Source organism: Corvus moneduloides, chromosome Z, assembly GCF_009650955.1.
Source record: "Corvus moneduloides isolate bCorMon1 chromosome Z, bCorMon1.pri, whole genome shotgun sequence".
Lineage (NCBI taxonomy): Eukaryota > Metazoa > Chordata > Aves > Passeriformes > Corvidae > Corvus > Corvus moneduloides.
In genome coordinates this window covers 70,086,897-70,105,376 of record NC_045511.1, presented here as the reverse complement: position 1 = coordinate 70,105,376, position 18,480 = coordinate 70,086,897, and the positions used below count along the sequence as shown (strand labels likewise).

The window sequence follows — 18,480 nt, the reverse complement described above, 5'->3', positions numbered from 1 at the left end:
GTAGTTATCTATGTCTAAAATGCTCTGTGTTCCTTCCATAAGCTCCTTCTCTGTCATAAAGGCTCTTAAGATGTTTTGTTTTGGGATGTGATCCTGACTGTCTGAATGGTGCCTTAGCCTGTTTGTGCATAAGCAGGTGTTACTGTCTGGTGGGTTCCTTTTTAAGCTATAAAATAAATCGCATGTCAGGTTGGGTTTTTTTAAACTTTGTTTTGTGAAGGCCATGAAGTAGATTAGTAACCCTGTACTGGCCTTTTATACTTAGAAACTTTCCCTCTCAAGTAGAAATCTGCTCCTGTGTTAAAGGGTTTGCTGCTGTGAACATAACAGAGATCTAGGTTTTCTTTCAAGTCAAGCTCAGCATCTTTGAACAATAAATGTTCAAGTAAATAACGTTGTCTAACCTTTTGAAAGCTTTTGTCTTTATTTTAGGAATTTGTGAAAGAAAATGACATAATGTCATTTAACAGTGGCTGACAGCTTTCACCTGAGATGGTTTTTAACTGTTGATGAAACTGAAAGATATGACTGCCTTCTTGGCCAATCAATATCTCTGCTTTTTAGCAGCTCACTGTGCTGATAAACACATAACCTTGGAATACAGCTTTTGGCTCTAAAAACTCGGTGTAATTTGTGTTCAAGCTGTAGTTATTTCTTACGTAGTCCTTCCTATCTCTGACTCTGTAGAAGAGCGCACTCACTCTTTCTAGTGATGTCTGTTGGTTATAGTACTTGTTACAAATCTCAGGTATGAAATTCTCCTTGAGAATTTCATCCATGATGGTTCTCTCTGTCTGTTGATGTCTGAAAACAAAAGCGTCTGTCAGGTTCTTAGATATGTTCTCCAGCTTTCCATCAATATCCTGGACTAAACTAGTCCTTTGAGGTATGACTTAGGCAGCCAGGAGCCAGTCAAGACATTTTTCAATAGCTAAAACTTTATGCAAGTGCTAAAGAATTGCAGATATTTGGAAACAAAAATTTCTGAGTAGATTCCCTTTCTTGGGTCTGCTCATTTCCACTCTGAAAGTCTGAGATCATTCCTAGTGTTTTTTGACTAGGTGAGGGGTTGTAATCTAAGTGTCTTCTGAGGAAGACCCTAAATGTGCAGGTGGCCTCCAAGCTGGGTTTTTAGCAGGGCAGAGCAATAGGAGAGGTTAATTCTGAGTGGTGTGCTTTGTTTGCATGTGTTTGGTTGTCCTTCATTGAGGTGTAGGTCTCCGTGCTGATATGTAGATGCAATTCAGGAGGCTGGGAAACATTCACATACCTGTTTTACTCACAGTACAGTGTGCACTGCGTTACTTGTTCAGCATTTTACCACTCTGGCTGTGAGAATTTCTATGAGCTCTGGCAGTGGTTTTGAATGACATACAGCTTAAATGGGGGCTTGCCTTCCTACCCATAACAAATAAATCTGAGGTGGTCATTGACAAAGTACAGAGTTTTCTTCAGTGTTTCTTAAATAATGTAGGCATGTTAATGTGTGAAATCATAGGTTAAAGCTCATGAACTTCCACTTACCACTGTTAGTTTCCATTTGCAGTCAATTCCATGTAGTGAAAATAACAGAGTTCATAAGGACACTACACTCAGGTGTGTATTCTGCACTACAGGGTGCATGCTAGGAAAAAAGTCTCATAATTATTGATTGAGTTGGGATGCAATTGATAAATTCTGCGAAAACAGTTTACCAATTCAAGTGATTTGTATAAGTCAACTTATTATGGTTTTGTTTGAGAAGTTTCTGTCTGGATAGAGACATGAATAATACTCAGTTGTTAATAGCATGTCAGAATGTGTGAGAAAGAGTTGGTTAGTATGGGTTACAAAAAACAGCAGGCCAGATAAAAGATATTACATGTTTTTATGGATGGTGCCTTAAACTTGTGCTTTTGACGTACTGATTTTTCAGGTAAACAGAAAAGAAAGTGATCAATATGCTTTTGTGCAAGTAAGAGCCTTGATCTTGTTGGTTAATTGAAACACATAATTTAGATACATAAAAGAGAAATTATTGTTGTTTGTGATACTTTTCATGTACAAGTAAACTCTTAAAAATGTACTAATATAGTAACATTTTTCTTCAATATTTTTCCCAAGTTCTTTGATGTAATCTCAACCACTGAGAAACCGTTGTCTGAGCAAGATTGGTATCATGGTGCAATTCCAAGAATAGAAGCCCAGGAGCTGTTAAAACAGCAAGGAGACTTCTTGGTGCGAGAGAGCCACGGGAAACCTGGTGAATATGTCCTTTCTGTGTTTTCAGATGGACAACGGAGACACTTTATCATACAATATGCTGATGTACGTCTCTGATATAGTACTGAATATTCAATTTAGGATCTACATAGTTTACTATAGCAAATGGATTTAGCCTTTCTGTGAAAGTGTGAAAAAGTGTTGGAAATACTTCCATCAGTGCTGGAATCAGGGGAAAAGGTCATTTTGGGAAACAAAGGAAAAATGTGAAGTATCAGGTTATTCAATATCTTTTATCTTATATTGAAAAGCCAAGATATTTCTATAAATGTTCTGAAATCTAGAACTTGTTACTCCTTATTTATGCATGTATATTTGGTTATCTTAAACCCATTTTCATTGTTGGTGCAAATTAGGTTACTTTTAGTTCAGACTGTAAAGATCACACTGAATCTTCCTGAAAAATGGAAAGAGCCATGGAGAAGAAAATAATCTCTATTGGTTTTTATACAGATGAGAATTGGAGCCCAATTGGACTTGAGATGCTTATGTTCTTTTTAGTCCTGTGGTTATTGTTTTGTTCAGTATAACACAAACACTTCTGGATGTTGCGCACTGTGCACGCTTCTAAGGACCAGAACTGACCCCCTTGTTGCTCTGACTAAGGAAAAATTGATAACTTAATTAACAATATATTAGTTACTATCTGCCTTTATGCAGTGTATTTCTTTTTATTCTTGTTAATGCACTGCTTGGTTTTTTTAATGTATGTATTTTTCTTTTTACCTTGCAGAATTTTAAACTTATACGAAATGTGCCAGTTGCCATCACATTACTAGAATTTTTTCTTGACGTATGAAATTGCAGCAAATCATTCTCAGTTTTGATTCAGTAGTGGTGTCTTTTCAGTCTCTTGTAATAAAGTTTCCCACATACAGAAAAATTCTCAAATTTAATCGCATAATGATATTTACACTGAGGGAATTTCAGTCTGAATCCCCAGATGATGCAACATGCCTGGGGTAACTCAATATTGTGTACCTGGTTTATTTCCTTTTAATGAGAGGCAGTGATATTTTTCAAACTTCAGAGAGGCTGGAATGCTTCTCTAGGATTTAATGATTATAGATACTTGTCATGCTGGAGAGTGTTCATTAGTTCTCACCTAGAATTTTCCTTGTAGAAGTAACACACACACAGTCAGTTTTATTTTATTTTGATTTTATGACCTTAAAGTATTTTGATGTATCAGAGTGCTGAATGAGAAAATAAAAGCAGTAAAATTACCTGTACCTAGAGTCTTACAAGATGCTTGGTGCTCCCTGACTGGACCCAGCAGAAATAAATACACATTATATATGTGGTGTGACTGAAATAATTTTGTGCAAATCATTGGATGTGGCAAGTAGATCTTCAAAAAGATAGATTGGACTGTCAAGTTGAAGTTCCAAGTATTACTTCGAGGCCTACCTTTAAGCTGACTCTTCTTGTTTGCTGGAGGGGGGTTTCCACCAAAGCAAAATGAAACAAAACAAAAAAACTATCTTTATCTCCATAATTTTGTACTTTCTCCTAGCAATTATATTTGAAATGTGAGACTGATACTGTTTAATGTTGCATAGCTTGGACAGTCCCAGCATCATCAGGTCAAGATATCTATCTGCTTGTACATTTGCTAGTAGAGCATTATGTTCATCTGCTCTTGGGATTAATTTGTGGTAGATTTTCTTGTCAATCATGGAAGTTAACACTTTTTTTTCTTAAAGATGTTCAGTACTCTGTATGCACTCCTATGGGGTGAATTTTCTGAGGATGAGAAAAAGCCTATTAAGCTCTAGAAAGTAGGTGTTGAGAGTGTTAGGGTCATACAGTGAGGGATTTATTCATGAACATTTTTGTGGGCAAGTTCGGGGAGAGTTTAGTATAAAGGATTTGTTTGTTTGTTTACATTAGTATGAACAATGTGGAATTCGGTCTCTGACTGGTCAAATCACACTCATGGATCATTGACAAGTCTCCGTATTTTCTTCTGAATCAAATACTGAAGATTAGAGTAGGACATTTGTTTCAACAGCAATCCTTTTTTTGTATAAGTGTTTCATCTCTGGTTTTACCATTATTTTAAAGGCTAATCTCGATACAACTATGAGTGTGATAAATTAATTCATCATTCAGCTTTAAGCATCAAAATTCACTGTTGTGATTCAGGGCTATCGTCATTTTCACTTGGGCTTATTTGAGGCTGTGCCATTTAAAAATTTTTGTTTGTTAGTGACCTTAGGGTCAGGATGGGGTGTAAAAACACAGAATCAAAGGACACTGCCTGCCCTGAAAGGTTTTACATAAATGGCAGCAGATGGGTGTGTGGCTGAATGTGGGATGAGGAAATAATAGGCAATAGGGGTGGTTGTGCTGAGGAGACTCTTGGGGCATCAGGTTTTTTGGATCATCAGCACGGAAGTATGAAGGAGCTTATTTGAAAAGAATGGAAACTAGTGTTAGTGCTCACTCAAAGCTGAGTCACTATTTAATAAACAACAAAGCATTCAGACTATGGAAACATTTTTTATTTTAGAGATCTCTGAATGTTAAAAACAGCTGACTTGACCCAACTGTCTTCACCAACAGCAGTGACAGAAGTTAATGCTTTAACCCTTAAGGGAAACAATGAACTTAAAATGCACTGTGCAAGGAATTCAACCCTGGGGGCTAGAAAGGATGCATGCCAGTGCTGGCGGTGTTCATTGACCAGTTGTGTAAATGAACTTGAATCACCATCTGTGCTCGGAGTTTCTTTAATTGCAGTACTTGTTCACTGTTGCCATTGTCAGGCTGGCTTATGGCAGCTACTGCCCTGTGGGAAAAGCTCTCTACATGTAGATGCTGAGTCTTAAGAAAGCAAGAGACTTTATTGTGTTTCACAATCAGCTGCAGGATCGTGCCTAGCTTCTCTCTGAATCCTGTGCGTGACCTGCCTTTGTCTCTAGCTCGTTTAGACCCTCCTGGTAAATACTCTTCATTAAAGAACAATCATGCATCCTATATTCTCTGCCAGGGATTTACTAATTTTAGGAAACAATAAATGAAGGAAGATGAGATTAGGATAATATTGCTTATATCCTGTTTATTTTATCTCTTTTTGTATTTTATTATATAGATGTTTTAGTTTGCTCGCTGTAATTTTTAGAAATAATTCAGAAGTCGGTTTTTCTGGTTTAGGGTATTTTTATTTCACTCTGTAATAGTTTTGAGTGTAACTGGCCTATTTAAATTAAGAGTTTAAATAGTTATTTTATCATATTGCCTTAAATGACTGATGCCGTAATTTGGCATGTATTAATTTATCATTTTCCTAATTATCATTCCAGTTAAGTCAGTATAAATGCTATTCAGTAGGTCAGAAAAGGAATATAAAATAACTCTGTAAAAGTGTACATTTTTTTCTTTGTTGTTACTAGTGAAGGAAGTTTGGTTGTGCACTTTTGCAGTTTCTTGTTCAAACTATTGCTTGTAGAGAAGTAACTTTTTCCTTTTGCCTCCATACAGAATCAGTATCGTTTTGAAGGAACTGGGTTTCCAACCATTCCTCAGCTCATAGAACATCATTACACAACAAAGCAAGTTATTACAAAGAAGTCAGGTGTTGTTCTGCTTAATCCTGTTCTTAAGGTAATGCATACATTCCAGAACCTTAATTTAACTGACAACAATTTTGGGGGGTTTGTCTTATTATTTAAAATAAGATCCTATGGAACTTCTCAGAAGATTTTCCTTTTTTGTTCGTTTTGTGACTCTGTTCCTGATCTCTTTCAAACTTCTCACCTCTGCAATACATTCACTTAAAACAACTCTCCATCCTGATTTTTACAATGAATTTTTGCTATTTTGAAAGAATGGCATTCAACTTCTTAACCAGGTATCCTCTTACTTTTCTGTTTGGTTTCACATTTGGATTTCCCTACTAAGTAATTCAAAGTAGTAGCTCACTGCCATTCCTTCAATAAAGTAAAAAATTTCTTTTATATAATGGAGAAGGTCTCATGAAATTTGGAAGACTTACAACAACTCCATTTTGTCTCTGTTTTATATCACAAAAGTAAGTTAGACACAGAAAAAGGTACTAGTATTCCAGTATCAACAAAAATTTAAAACAAAATTTCCCTTTTTAATCAGGAAGCTACTGTAGAAAGTCTTTCAGGAAACAAAAAGGGATAAGTATTAAATTATATTAGAGTTTTAAGAGTCTCCTTGACTTCTTCCAGCAGTTTTGCAGTTAGTATCTATCTAGCTGATACTTCATTCATAAGCCAACTCCACTTACACCTTTGCATCTTAACTATGGGTAAGCCTTTTGTTCTTGATATATTTATTTTTTTAAGACTGGCTTCAAGCCTGTGTTCAACAAAATTTTAGGAAGTATGACAATTTATATTTTACCATTAGTTACCTACTCCAGGGTCCTAGTTCTTTCCTGCTAATAAGCCTAAGAAAGTAAAACATGTTATTTTTCTCAAAATTACATTTAATCTGCACTTTACTATTTTATGTAATTTTAAAATTTTGAGAATGGGACATTGTAAATACGCATTTTATGTTAATATTTTGCTGAATGCCAAACTGATGCTTCATTGAACATAGGATATTGTTTGCATTTATTGTAGATCACATGAGAAAGCATAGGACATTATTTTTGATGTGTTAATAATTCTTTTTGATATAAATAGTTTAAGCTACAAGTAAGGGGTAGTGAAGCTCAAAATGAAATACTTTAAAATCTTTTTGCAAATTTCTCTCTCTCTTTAATACCGTGTTTGTTTTTAATATGTAATGCTTTTTCAGTTTCCTGTGAGAGCAGCCCTGTTTTAGCAAGTGTAAAACTATAGTATGGTTTATTACTACATAATCTTAGTTATTGTCTGTTAAACTGGAACACATCGTCTGTAAAACATCATCTCTTCATTCTCTTGTTTACTTTGAAGATGGGAGGTTTCACATTCCTGACATTTTTGTTTCATTTTGTGTCATTTTTTAATAGAGTTAAGTTTTAATTTATCCATACTCTTGTGTAAGTATAGCCAGATAATTTTTCTAGTACCTGTCTTGTAGAAGAAACATGTTCCCAAATGGCATTCCTGCTCATTTCACCATTACTGTACTTGACCTTGCGGCCTTGGAGGTAAAAATGCAGTACCTTTAGATAGTCTAAGTCCCTTGATGATATCTGTCTGTGGTGGGTGTTTCTAGAACTTGAATCCATACCATTACCACTACATTCAAATGTATCATAACCACCTTATAAAGTGGTGGAAGAGTTTCCCAGACAGACCTTTTAGCTTTCCGACTGTCATGGAGTATAAGGTCAGGCTTTTTGTTTTTCTTCTTTTCAGGGGGAAATGAAGTGAGTCCACTCCTCTCTGGACTTGCTGACTTGAGTTAGTCTTCGTATCAACTACACTTAGTATTAACTAAAAATTAGCGGAAATATTAGTATTTCCTCTAGGATTGTGCTAGTTGATAGTTGATCTGAGCTGCACTGCAAAGCTACTTCAGCTGCTCAGGTTTCCCAAAAATTATGCAAATAATAGGCATCTATCCATAAAAACACAGGCTGCGTCTATTTTTTCATATGACTTATCTTGTCCTGGTATGCATCAGTTTTAATATTCGAGAGTATTTTCTTTAGGGTTAATAAACCTTTCTACTTCCATTCGGTTGTGTTATGTGATGTAATGGAAAGGGTGACTGTTAGAACTCAGAAGAGTATTGAGTGACAGGAGCAATTGTATAGGTTTTTTTAAACATATGTATTACATAGATTGCATGTAGGCTTTCAAGAATTTATGAACTAGAATGTCAGTTTCTATAGCTACTAATACTTGGAGTGAACTAAAACCGGTGTATAGTATACCTAATGCTTTATGACGAGCAGTTTGAGCGAAATAAGACAATGTTGAAAAGGGTGTTAGCTACATGATCTGAACTTCTTTAGAGCAGCTGTTCTTAAAAATATTTAAATTATTATTGAGCTATGATTTTATGGTGGTTTTAGTTCTCCCATCTGATTAAAACTATTTGCTGTATTCTGAAGAAGTACTTCAGAATGAAGCAAAAGAGTGTTGTGAGCCCTCTTTTTTAATTTGTATGGAGCTCTGGCTTTTATATGGGAAAGCGGAGACATTTTAAGTCATTTTCAGAAGTAGCATATGCACTCTGACACCTAGTGTTGGGGGTAATTTATGCATCATGTGCTATTACCAAGATGTCTTTAATCATTTCCTTAAAGTTCATTTGACATCTGCAAAGACTGTTTTTGCTTTGTTCACATTATAGCTGCAGAGCAGTCTTTGTCATTTCATGTAATCTTTAATCTTTTTCTGCAAATTGCTGTCCCTGTAATAACCTATTTAGAAATTGAAGGTTAAATATGACAAACTTCACAGCAAAAAAAAAGTTATGCTTTTTAGTTTGTTTTTGCCTTCCTTCCTTCCTTCCTTCCTTCCTTCCTTCCTTCCTTCCTTCCTTCCGAATTCCTTCCGAATTCCTTCCGAATTCCTTCCGAATTCCTTCCTTCCTTCTGAATTCCTTCCTTCCTTCCTTCCTTCCGAATTCCTTCCGAATTCCTTCCTTCCTTCCTTCCTTCCGAATTCCTTCCTTCCTTCCGAATTCCTTCCTTCCTTCCTTCCTTCCGAATTCCTTCCTTCCTTCCGAATTCCTTCCTTCCGAATTCCTTCCTTCCGAATTCCTTCCGAATTCCTTCCGAATTCCTTCCTTCCTTCCGAATTCCTTCCTTCCTTCCGAATTCCTTCCTTCCGAATTCCTTCCTTCCTTCCGAATTCCTTCCGAATTCCGAATTCCTTCCGAATTCCTTCCTTCCTTCCTTCCTTCCTTCCTTCCTTCCTTCCTTCCTTCCTTCCTTCCTTCCGAATTCCTTCCTTCCTTCCGAATTCCTTCCGAATTCCTTCCTTCCGAATTCCTTCCTTCCGAATTCCTTCCTTCCTTCCGAATTCCTTCCTTCCTTCCGAATTCCTTCCGAATTCCTTCCTTCTGAATTCCTTCCTTCCTTCCGAATTCCTTCCTTCCGAATTCCTTCCTTCTGAATTCCTTCCTTCCGAATTCCTTCCTTCCTTCCTTCCTTCCTTCCTTCCTTCCTTCCTTCCTTCCTTCCTTCCTTCCGAATTCCGAATTCCTTCCTTCCGAATTCCTTCCTTCCTTCCGAATTCCTTCCTTCCTTCCGAATTCCTTCCTTCCTTCCGAATTCCTTCCTTCCGAATTCCTTCCGAATTCCTTCCGAATTCCTTCCGAATTCCTTCCTTCCGAATTCCTTCCTTCCGAATTCCTTCCTTCCGAATTCCTTCCTTCCGAATTCCTTCCTTCCGAATTCCTTCCTTCCGAATTCCTTCCTTCCGAATTCCTTCCTTCCTTCCTTCCTTCCTTCCGAATTCCTTCCTTCCTTCCTTCCTTCCTTCCTTCCTTCCTTCCTTCCTTCCTTCCTTCCTTCCTTCCTTCCTTCCTTCCTTCCTTCCTTCCTTCCTCTCCTCCTTCCTTCCTTCCTTCCTTCCTTCCTTCCTTCCTTCCTTCCTTCCTTCCTTCCTTCCTTCCTTCCTTCCTTCCTTCCTTCCTTCCTTCCTTCCTTCCTTCCTTCCTTCCTTCCTTCCTTCCTTCCTTCCTTCCTTCCTTCCTTCCTTCCTTCCTTCCTTCCTTCCTTCCTTCCTTCCTTCCTTCCTTCCTTCCTTCCTTCCTTCCTTCCTTCCTTCCTTCCTTCCTTCCTTCCTTCCTTCCTTCCTTCCTTCCTTCCTTCCTTCCTTCCTTCCTTCCTTCCTTCCTTCCTTCCTTCCTTCCTTCCTTCCTTCCTTCCTTCCTTCCTTCCTTCCTTCCTTCCTTCCTTCCTTCCTTCCTTCCTTCCTTCCTTCCTTCCTTCCTTCCTTCCTTCCTTCCTTCCTTCCTTCCTTCCTTCCTTCCTTCCTTCCTTCCTTCCTTCCTTCCTTCCTTCCTTCCTTCCTTCCTTCCTTCCTTCCTTCCTTCCTTCCTTCCTTCCTTCCTTCCTTCCTTCCTTCCTTCCTTCCTTCCTTCCTTCCTTCCTTCCTTCCTTCCTTCCTTCCTTCCTTCCTCCCTCCCTCCCTCCCTCCCTCCCTCCCTCCCCTCCCTCCCTCCCTCCCTCCCTCCCTCCCCTCCCTCCCTCCCTTCCTCCCTCCCTCCCTTCCTTCCTTCCTTCCTTCCCTCCCTCCCTCCCTTCCTTCCCTCCCTCCCTCCCTCCCTCCCTCCCTCCCTCCCTCCCCCAGTCATTTATCCTCCTGTAGCATATTAGTAAAATTAGTGTTCACCTTCTGTGATGTTGCCCTTGAAAGGAACAGGCTTAATTGTGTCACAAAAGGCCTGTCCCATGTCCCATTTCATGTAGACCAAATCTGCCTGCTTAGAATTTTAATGATTCTGTAATAATAGAATTTAAATTAGAAAAACTGAGGGCATTAAAACAATATCTGCAAGTAACTTCTTTAATGGAAAAATGTCTCATATTTATTTATAATCTTCTAGAAGAAAGTGCACATTATGTTCTTCAGGTTGTTATTGGTGGAGTCACTGGTACATAAAGCCCCTAAGTAACTTCAGAGCACACCCAGGGACTTTATTAGTAAAAATGCTGTTTTAACCATATTGGATGTATTTTAACCTTCTAACATCTCTGACCTCCTATTTTGGAGGTTTTTAGATTTCTTGACATACATTTTTTAATGTATTTGAAAAATCTGTATTAAGTTGTGAATGTGCTTCAGTTTGACTACTAGAAAAAAGAAAAAGGAATACCATTTTTATTTAAGTGTACCTGAATTAAAGTTTTTGCTTGGATCAGAAATACAGCTTTGAAGCAAGTCTGCCCAGGATGCGCAACTGCTCATGGGAGGGAGTTCAGTTTTCAGAGCCAGGAAAGATCTAGCCTGAAATAATGCTTTTCCTGCAAATATATGTTACAGATTCTTAGCACCAGTTGATTCACTTTGGAGATCTGCTACTATTTTGTTAGTGCTAATGTAGTCCTGGTATTTGGATGCTCTGTAGTTAATTCAAATGCTGAGCTCATGGAAAAAAATTAACTGCTATTTTGTCAGATGAGTTAGGCCACATGTTTGTTACTTGTAACTTTCATTTAAAAATTCTTGATCTATTTTTATGTGACAAAGAAGCCTGTTATATGTTTTCATATGTTTTGTGTACATAGGAAAGTGATGGATCATAAATGATGAGATGAAAGAAAAGTGTTGAAAGACAAAAAATAGGTATTTTTTAGTAGTGCTTCTAATGCTGATAAATAAGTTTGCAGATGACATGAGAATTCTCTGCAGATCTGATGCTGTCTTGCAAGGTATGCATATGTTGATGAGTTAGACATGGAAAGAAATTCTGAAGAACTATAAATTTAAGTTAGAAAGATTTTTTTTCATGAAAATCTGTTAGTAAAAATCTGACGTGACCGTAATTTTTTGCTGGTGGGTTTTTTGGGGGAGTTTATTTTATTTTAGCAAAGGAAGCTGAGGTTCGCTGTTGCAGACAACATCTGTGCTCAGGGTACAGGCAGTGTGTGTCTCTCAGGCCAGCAAAGCGCATGTGGAGGAATTGAAGGACAATTGCTGCTGAACGGTCTCAGTTTCAGGCAAGCCCTCTTATGGCTGCTGGGAGATACGGGATAGAAACAAGGATACTTACAAAGGAAGCTTCCAAGTTTATCACAAAGTAATGCTGTCACACGATTATTGATGCTCATCTCATGGCTGGAGAGAATTAAGATGCTGCAGAGGGAAGCAGTGGCAGTAATAGTGCTGCCTTTGGGGAACATCATCTTGTGTCTGTTTGACCTGAGGACAACTCCTGAGGAGCAGATGTCTGAAAGGCAGAAGCAGCCTGCAGCAGGGAGTGATTCAGTTACTGCAGCTCTGCCTTGGCTAGATTTGTCGCTCCAGAGAGGATTCCTGTGGCACCCTGAATTACCTGTGTGATGCCCACCCATCCGTCCAAGAAGCACGTGGTGGTTGTGGTCTCTGTGTGTTGGGTTTTGGCCTTAAAGCTGCAATTCTCATGGGTGTAATTAAAGTCTAATACATGCATTTTTAAATGTCGAAATATATCTTCAATTTTCTTCAAGGAAATTGAATTCACAATGAGAAGTGAGTGTTTATAAAGTGAAAGGCGTACTTACAGAAAATGAATGTATTTATTGAATATGCATGAAATGAATCAATAGCCTGCAGGTATTGACATTTGAGAGCAGAGTTTCGTATCTTAGTATTAGAGGTGCATTTCAGTTATGTTCTTATTTCTTCAGAATTTGGAGAAGTGTCACAGGATTTGCTTTTAACGTTTTCTAGCAGAGATTATTGCAATATTTCTGTCAGGTAACAAAAGGAATGCATCATCTTTAATGGTGGCCTGTACTTGTCAAGGCATGTCATCCTGTTGAGAAAAGGGAAAAAAGAGAGTAATTTGCTCTTTGTGCTAACAAAGTACTAAACCAAATTTATGTATAATTTCAGGTATAGTGACTACTTTCAAAATTGAAAGGAATTATTTTCTCAAAAATCTCATTAAAATGTGTTGTAATAATGGAGGCACATAAGGCTACCTGAACGAAGAGTAACAAGGGTTGTTCTAATATTCAGTGATCAAAGTTTTCTGTAGGTTTGTTTTCTAGAGGCAGTGGCATTAAACATCTGCTCAGTTGACTGTTTCTGGTTCAGTCTTGTCTTTTTGGTATTTCTTTCCATGATCAGGTTTAGATTAAAATGGAAATATAACACTCCTAAAGGGTGTAAGCATTATGCTCAAACCTAGAAAAAAAAGTATTTTATCAAGTATATGAATTTCATTTTAACAAACACAATGTTATTTTTGACTGATCTCATAAACAAAAATCTCTGTCCTAGAAATTTTAAATGGCAACATGTGCATTCCTACTTTCTGTACTGCTTTCATATAAAAAAATTATAGAATGCCATATTGCTGTGTGGAGTGCAAATTGAACAAAATGAGTTATCTCAAACACAACTGAAACAGTAGGAAGTAGAAAAAACTAAAATTTGTGAAGCAAGAGATGGAAGCAAACCATTCATTCTTATAAAAAAATAAAAAGTTATTTTGTTAGGAAGGGGTAAAAATTATTAAATGAAAGATTTTAGTGGAGGTTTTTTGATAACTAGGACAAGAAACTACTTCAATTAAAGCATCCTTCATCAAAGATTATTTAGATTTCCTAGATTTTGTTGCTGACATTTTGTATATACATGTGAAAATCAAAGGTTTTATTGTGTTCTGTAATTTTCTGGGTGTAAGTTGTGCCTTATGGAGCGCTTGTAAAAACTGGGGCCTTGCACTTTGGCTTTTCATTGTCTTTCTGAGAAGCTCCATAACCAGGTGTTGATATAGCACAATAAAAAAATTGTATTAGAATTGTGTATGATTGCAGCAGCTTTTGTGCTGAACTAACATCCTGGGGTTTTTTATGGATTCTGACATCTTCCCCGTATTTGGAATTCAAACATTCCCTAATAATTATTTTATATAAGATTGTGAGTTGTAAACTTCTTGTAGTCCTCTAATTATATTCTTCTTCCTGTTTTTAATAGTGCACTCAGAATGACTTTAATGCAAATAATGTTTTGAGTTTTCGGTATTTTCATAGCATGTGGCTGACAAGCACATAACCTTCCTTGACCGTGGGCTCTCACAGGTCAAAAAACACAGTGTAGATTAGGAATAGGAATGAGTGTCTGTGCTCTTAAATTCCTTTGTAGAGTTACAGTTATGCACAGTGGGGTACTGTGAAGTAGCTTGTGGTTGCTTAAGTATTTTAGCCTCCACCAATTTAAGTGGAACAAAATGTTAAGAAGGAGTGAAATGACATTTCAGCTGTGGAGGAGCAAAGGAGCTACATTTTTTTAAAGTCAGGTCTGTGCATCTGATCTATGTAACAGTGTCTGAATTCTCAAGATCTGTTTATTTAAATGTTGATTAAGGAGGAATTCAGGAGTGAGATTAGGTAGGGCTTCAGGATTCCTTATTTGCAAGGTAAATACTGTATGTAGCCTACTGTTGAGGCTAGTCCATGGATTTCATCATCAGTTCATAATGAAGTAAATGCTATTACCAGTTCTGCCCTTTCTGTCACTTTGATTTCTTCCTAATAGAGTTGCCAATGAGGCACATAGTGTATCCTCTGTGATTACTAAAATAAAGATCACCCCCAGAGGGCGGTGATCAGTGGTACAAAGTCTAATGGGAGGCCAGTAACTACAGCTGTACCCCCAGGGTCAGTACTTCGTCCAATCCTTCCTTCATCCACTTCTTCATTAACAAGCTGGATGATGGGACATGAGCAGTTTTACTGATGAGACCAATCTTTGAGGTGGGACTGATACACAGAGGGTTTTGCTGCCATCCAGAGGGACCTGAACAGGCTGGAGGAGGGGTCTACAGGAACCTCATGCAGATCAGCAAGGGGAAGAGCAAAGTCATGCAACTGGGGAAGCACAACCCCAGGCACCAGCACATGGTAGACATAGATGTTTTTCCCTTATCTCTTGTGTTCATATTTTAAATTGAGGGTGTGAATAGTAAATTTGTTTGCTTAATTGTAGGTCAGTTTATTCAAAAAGAGTTTTGACACATTGAGGAGGACACTGCATAATTAATTCTCAAGAGTTTTGAGTTTTAGAAAAAGATGCAAAAGGTACAATAAGGTGCAACTGTTGTGGTTTAATCCCAGCTGGCAACTAAGCCCAACACAGCTGAGCATTCACTTCCCCCGCGGCTGGACTGAGGAGAGAATCAGAAGGGCAAAAACTGCAAAAGTCATGATTGAGATACAGACAGTTGAATAGGTCAAAACAAAAGCTGTGCATACAAACAAAGCAAAACAAGGAATGGATTCACTGCTTCCCATAGTTGGGCAGGTGTTCGTCCATTTCCAGGAAAGCACATGTAACAGTGACTTGGAAAGAAAAATGCCTTCACTCCAAACATATTCCCCTCCTTCTTTTTTCCCAGCTTTGTATAAGCATGATGCCATATGGTATGGGATATTCCTTTGGTCAGTTTGGGGTCAGTTGTCCTGCCTGTGTCCCCTCCCAACTCCTTGTACAGCTCCTAGAATAGGTGGTGAATTCTTCAAAACATTCATGTCCACTGTTTAATTTTTAGAGAAGAATTGTGCACGCATGCATGCCATAAAGATTGCTTCATGTGTTGATCATCTTTGTCAAGAGACTAATTTAACATGTGAAACCGAAATATAGCCCCATACTAGCTACTGTGAACAAAATTACCCCAGCCAGAACCAGCACAGCAACAAAGAGTCAATTGCTGTAGACCACGAAGGAAAATTTTGTCAAGCTAAAGTCAGTAATACAGGAGAAAAAAAATTGCTGAAGAAAGCATTCAGAAGATTACACAAGTAATAATAGAATCTGCTAATATCTTGCAGAGCCATTTGGTATGTGTACTGCTTCCCTTTGTGTGTCCTTCATTGCCTTTTTTCTCTGCCACTAAGAGATTTTCCAGTGATTTTGCTATTCTGAATAATGAGTTAGTGGTATGTGAGAAGCTAGCAGTATCTTGTTGAAGAACTGTATGCATCTGATGTAGAAAAGACCCAGTGCAGCATACTTCTTTTAAACTGTTGGCATCAGTGTAATGTTGTATGACTTCTGATTCAAAGCCACAGACATCTGCCTGGAATGCAGGCAGACCTCGCTGGTACCCTGAAATCTCATAAGTTAAGGCTGCAGTTTCCTTTCTGTGTGGCTTTGTCTGTTTCTTGCTCTTCCACAGTCACAAATTAGCTAAGACAGCAGATTATTTGAAATTTTGACAGGATATTTCTGTTCCATTTCAGTGGTTTTAACATGTTATCTGAAGATTATGAAAGGCGCTGCAAAATGAGCAGGTGTGGCTAGAAAAGCATAGGATGAAGGATCTTGGGGTTTTGCTTTGAACAAAATGGTAATTCGGTGGAAGCTCTAATGTGGAACTGCAGCACTTTGAAAGGTATTGCCTGCTGACCACTGTAAATTAGGCATTATTTTTGAAGGATGAATGAAGTGTGTTTCTCTTCCTGGGGTAAAGAAGTCATCTAACTGGAAGCAACTGGATGTTTTTGAAGTTAAGTCAGGATGGAACTAAGTATGTGGCTAAGTATCTTACATAGCTCAAGGAGACTCTCTTGGACATTTTTACACTACCTGTAGTTCCCCCAACCCCATCTGACATACCTTTTCATGTGTGGGTGGAAGTAAAAATGTGTTTGCACTTACATGAAAATATTTTAGCCTATTTTAATAATTCAAGTGTTTGGGGGAGAGTTGTGCATGAATAGTATGACTTTGCTTTTCCATTTCTTTCCGTTTAAATGATGTGGACTGTTTAAATGAAAAGCCACATTATCATATGGTTTTGTTTGCCTTTGAGTGTACAGATGACTGTCACTGTTTTGTAGGGCATATCTGATCCAGGGCTGATAATTTGTCTGTTTGAATATATTTGGTTAGCGAGTGATTCAGGGTACTTTGTTTTGGTAGCTGAATTTACTGTATTCAGTAGGGGGGAATAGTATGTGTTTTAATGTGCTTGAATTATAATGGTTTTGACACGAACTTGACTTTCCTTTTTCTGTGCTTAAGGATTTCACCTTCTATGTCTCTTTCTTTCTTAGCTGTTTATTTGACTTCTCTATTTTTCTTTGTTTCTTGCGTTTTTCCTGAAATATCCTCCGTGTCATTTTAGCCCTTTCATGAATACAAAAATAGAAGCATAGGGAAGTACTGCACATCCTTAAAAAAAACCCTGAAGAAAACAGGTATTGTATGTTGAATTGCACAGTCATTTTGTCTACTGATCTTCAAGAAATAATGGTCAGAGAATAGCTGCTCAGTGTCCGAGGTCACTTCTGCAGTTTATACGTTGCATAGTAGCTTTTCCAAATCTCATTTCTACCCTCTTGTTCCTTGGTCATTTAGAATCTGGTTTAGCAGAAAGATTGAACTTCCCAAAGTTTTTTTGTGTAACAGTAAGAAGTCAGGTAAAATAGTACTTTTTCCAAGGAGCTAAACCTGTCTGTGCTGTTATTCTGTTTTACAGCTCACATTGAGTTTCATCAGTGTGGCTTAATACAGTGCTGTTAATAATGCAAAGCAGCTTCCATAACAGTTTTTACAGCTCATGAATCTTTATTCTGAAACAGTTTTGAAGAAGTTGCCAGTGAGGTTTTTCAAAACCCCTCTTGTAAAACTCACTTGTTCTTATGAAAAATCTTTTCCACCAGCTGCCTTTATTTCTGTACTTAATCTGAAGGACTTGAAACACATAGTTTATGATTCATGAAATTGATATGAACATTAGATCTACTGGCATAGGTGGTATAAAAACAAGTACTTCTGTGAAAAGACAATTTTTTATTCCCACATTGATATGCCCTATCCACATGTACGCAGCTGTTACTTTTTTTTTTGTCTGGTTCATCAAGTTCTGATAAGTGAGATTTGAATACCCATCTGATGAAAATTGTCTGCAATTCTGATTTTCTTAGCCATAAAAAGAATTTTACTCCAATTATCCTTAGTACTGAAAATGAAAGATTAACTTTCCATTTTTGTTGTTGTGGAGAAATAGCTCTTAGCTGCAGTAATTCATACTACTGATATTTTCTATTTAACTTGGAAGAAGGAGAGCAGTTAATACTTTCCAAACTATTTTTTGATGCATTTTTTCTGATTAAAACATTAAGAAAGAGGCATCACTTCTGTTTATGCACTTGACTCCTGAGATGTCTACAATATCACTCTATTTTTGAGGTTTTTTAGAAGAATGTTAAGGATTCATGTACTGGGATGAGGGAAAGGGGAGGGATATTTAGGTTTTTCATAAATTCCACATTCTGTGCTCAGATAGATTCTGAGATTGGAAAGTCACATGTTTTCAGTTCTCTTAAAGCAGTAAGTTTTGGTTTTGGTTGATTCCTTCCGGAGCTCCCTAAATCAACTAAAGTTTCCAACCTCTAGAGTTTTTAGCCTTTTTCACTTTGGTTACATCTACAATTAAGATTTTAAAAAGTGACAGCATTTGCTGTAGATACTGCCTTCTGAACTAGAAAAAGTAAATAATGTGTCAGAGAACGTGCGATAAGTAAATAAATTACAGTAAATAACATAAAGGTCTTTTTTATTCATACTGTGTTGGAACCTGATCTGGATTTCCTCACCCTTCCTCTTTGAAATATCTTGCTTTGGAGTTTGA

The 18,480-nt window shown here is 37.5% G+C and overlaps 1 protein-coding gene across 7 annotated transcripts in view; it reads left to right on the top strand.

The window, feature by feature from the left end:
* Positions 1–18,480, top strand: part of FER (FER tyrosine kinase) — a 170,206-nt gene that overhangs the window by 90,242 nt on the left and 61,484 nt on the right. For 6 of the 7 annotated variants that reach the window (XM_032097494.1, XM_032097495.1, XM_032097493.1 and 3 more), the window contains 2 exons: positions 2,104–2,307; positions 5,749–5,871. In XM_032097494.1, coding sequence (XP_031953385.1) covers positions 2,104–2,307; positions 5,749–5,871 — 327 coding nt within the window. Of the gene's footprint in view, positions 1–2,103; positions 2,308–5,748; positions 5,872–18,480 lie in introns of those variants that run through there. The other variant, XM_032097499.1, reaches the window with a different exon arrangement.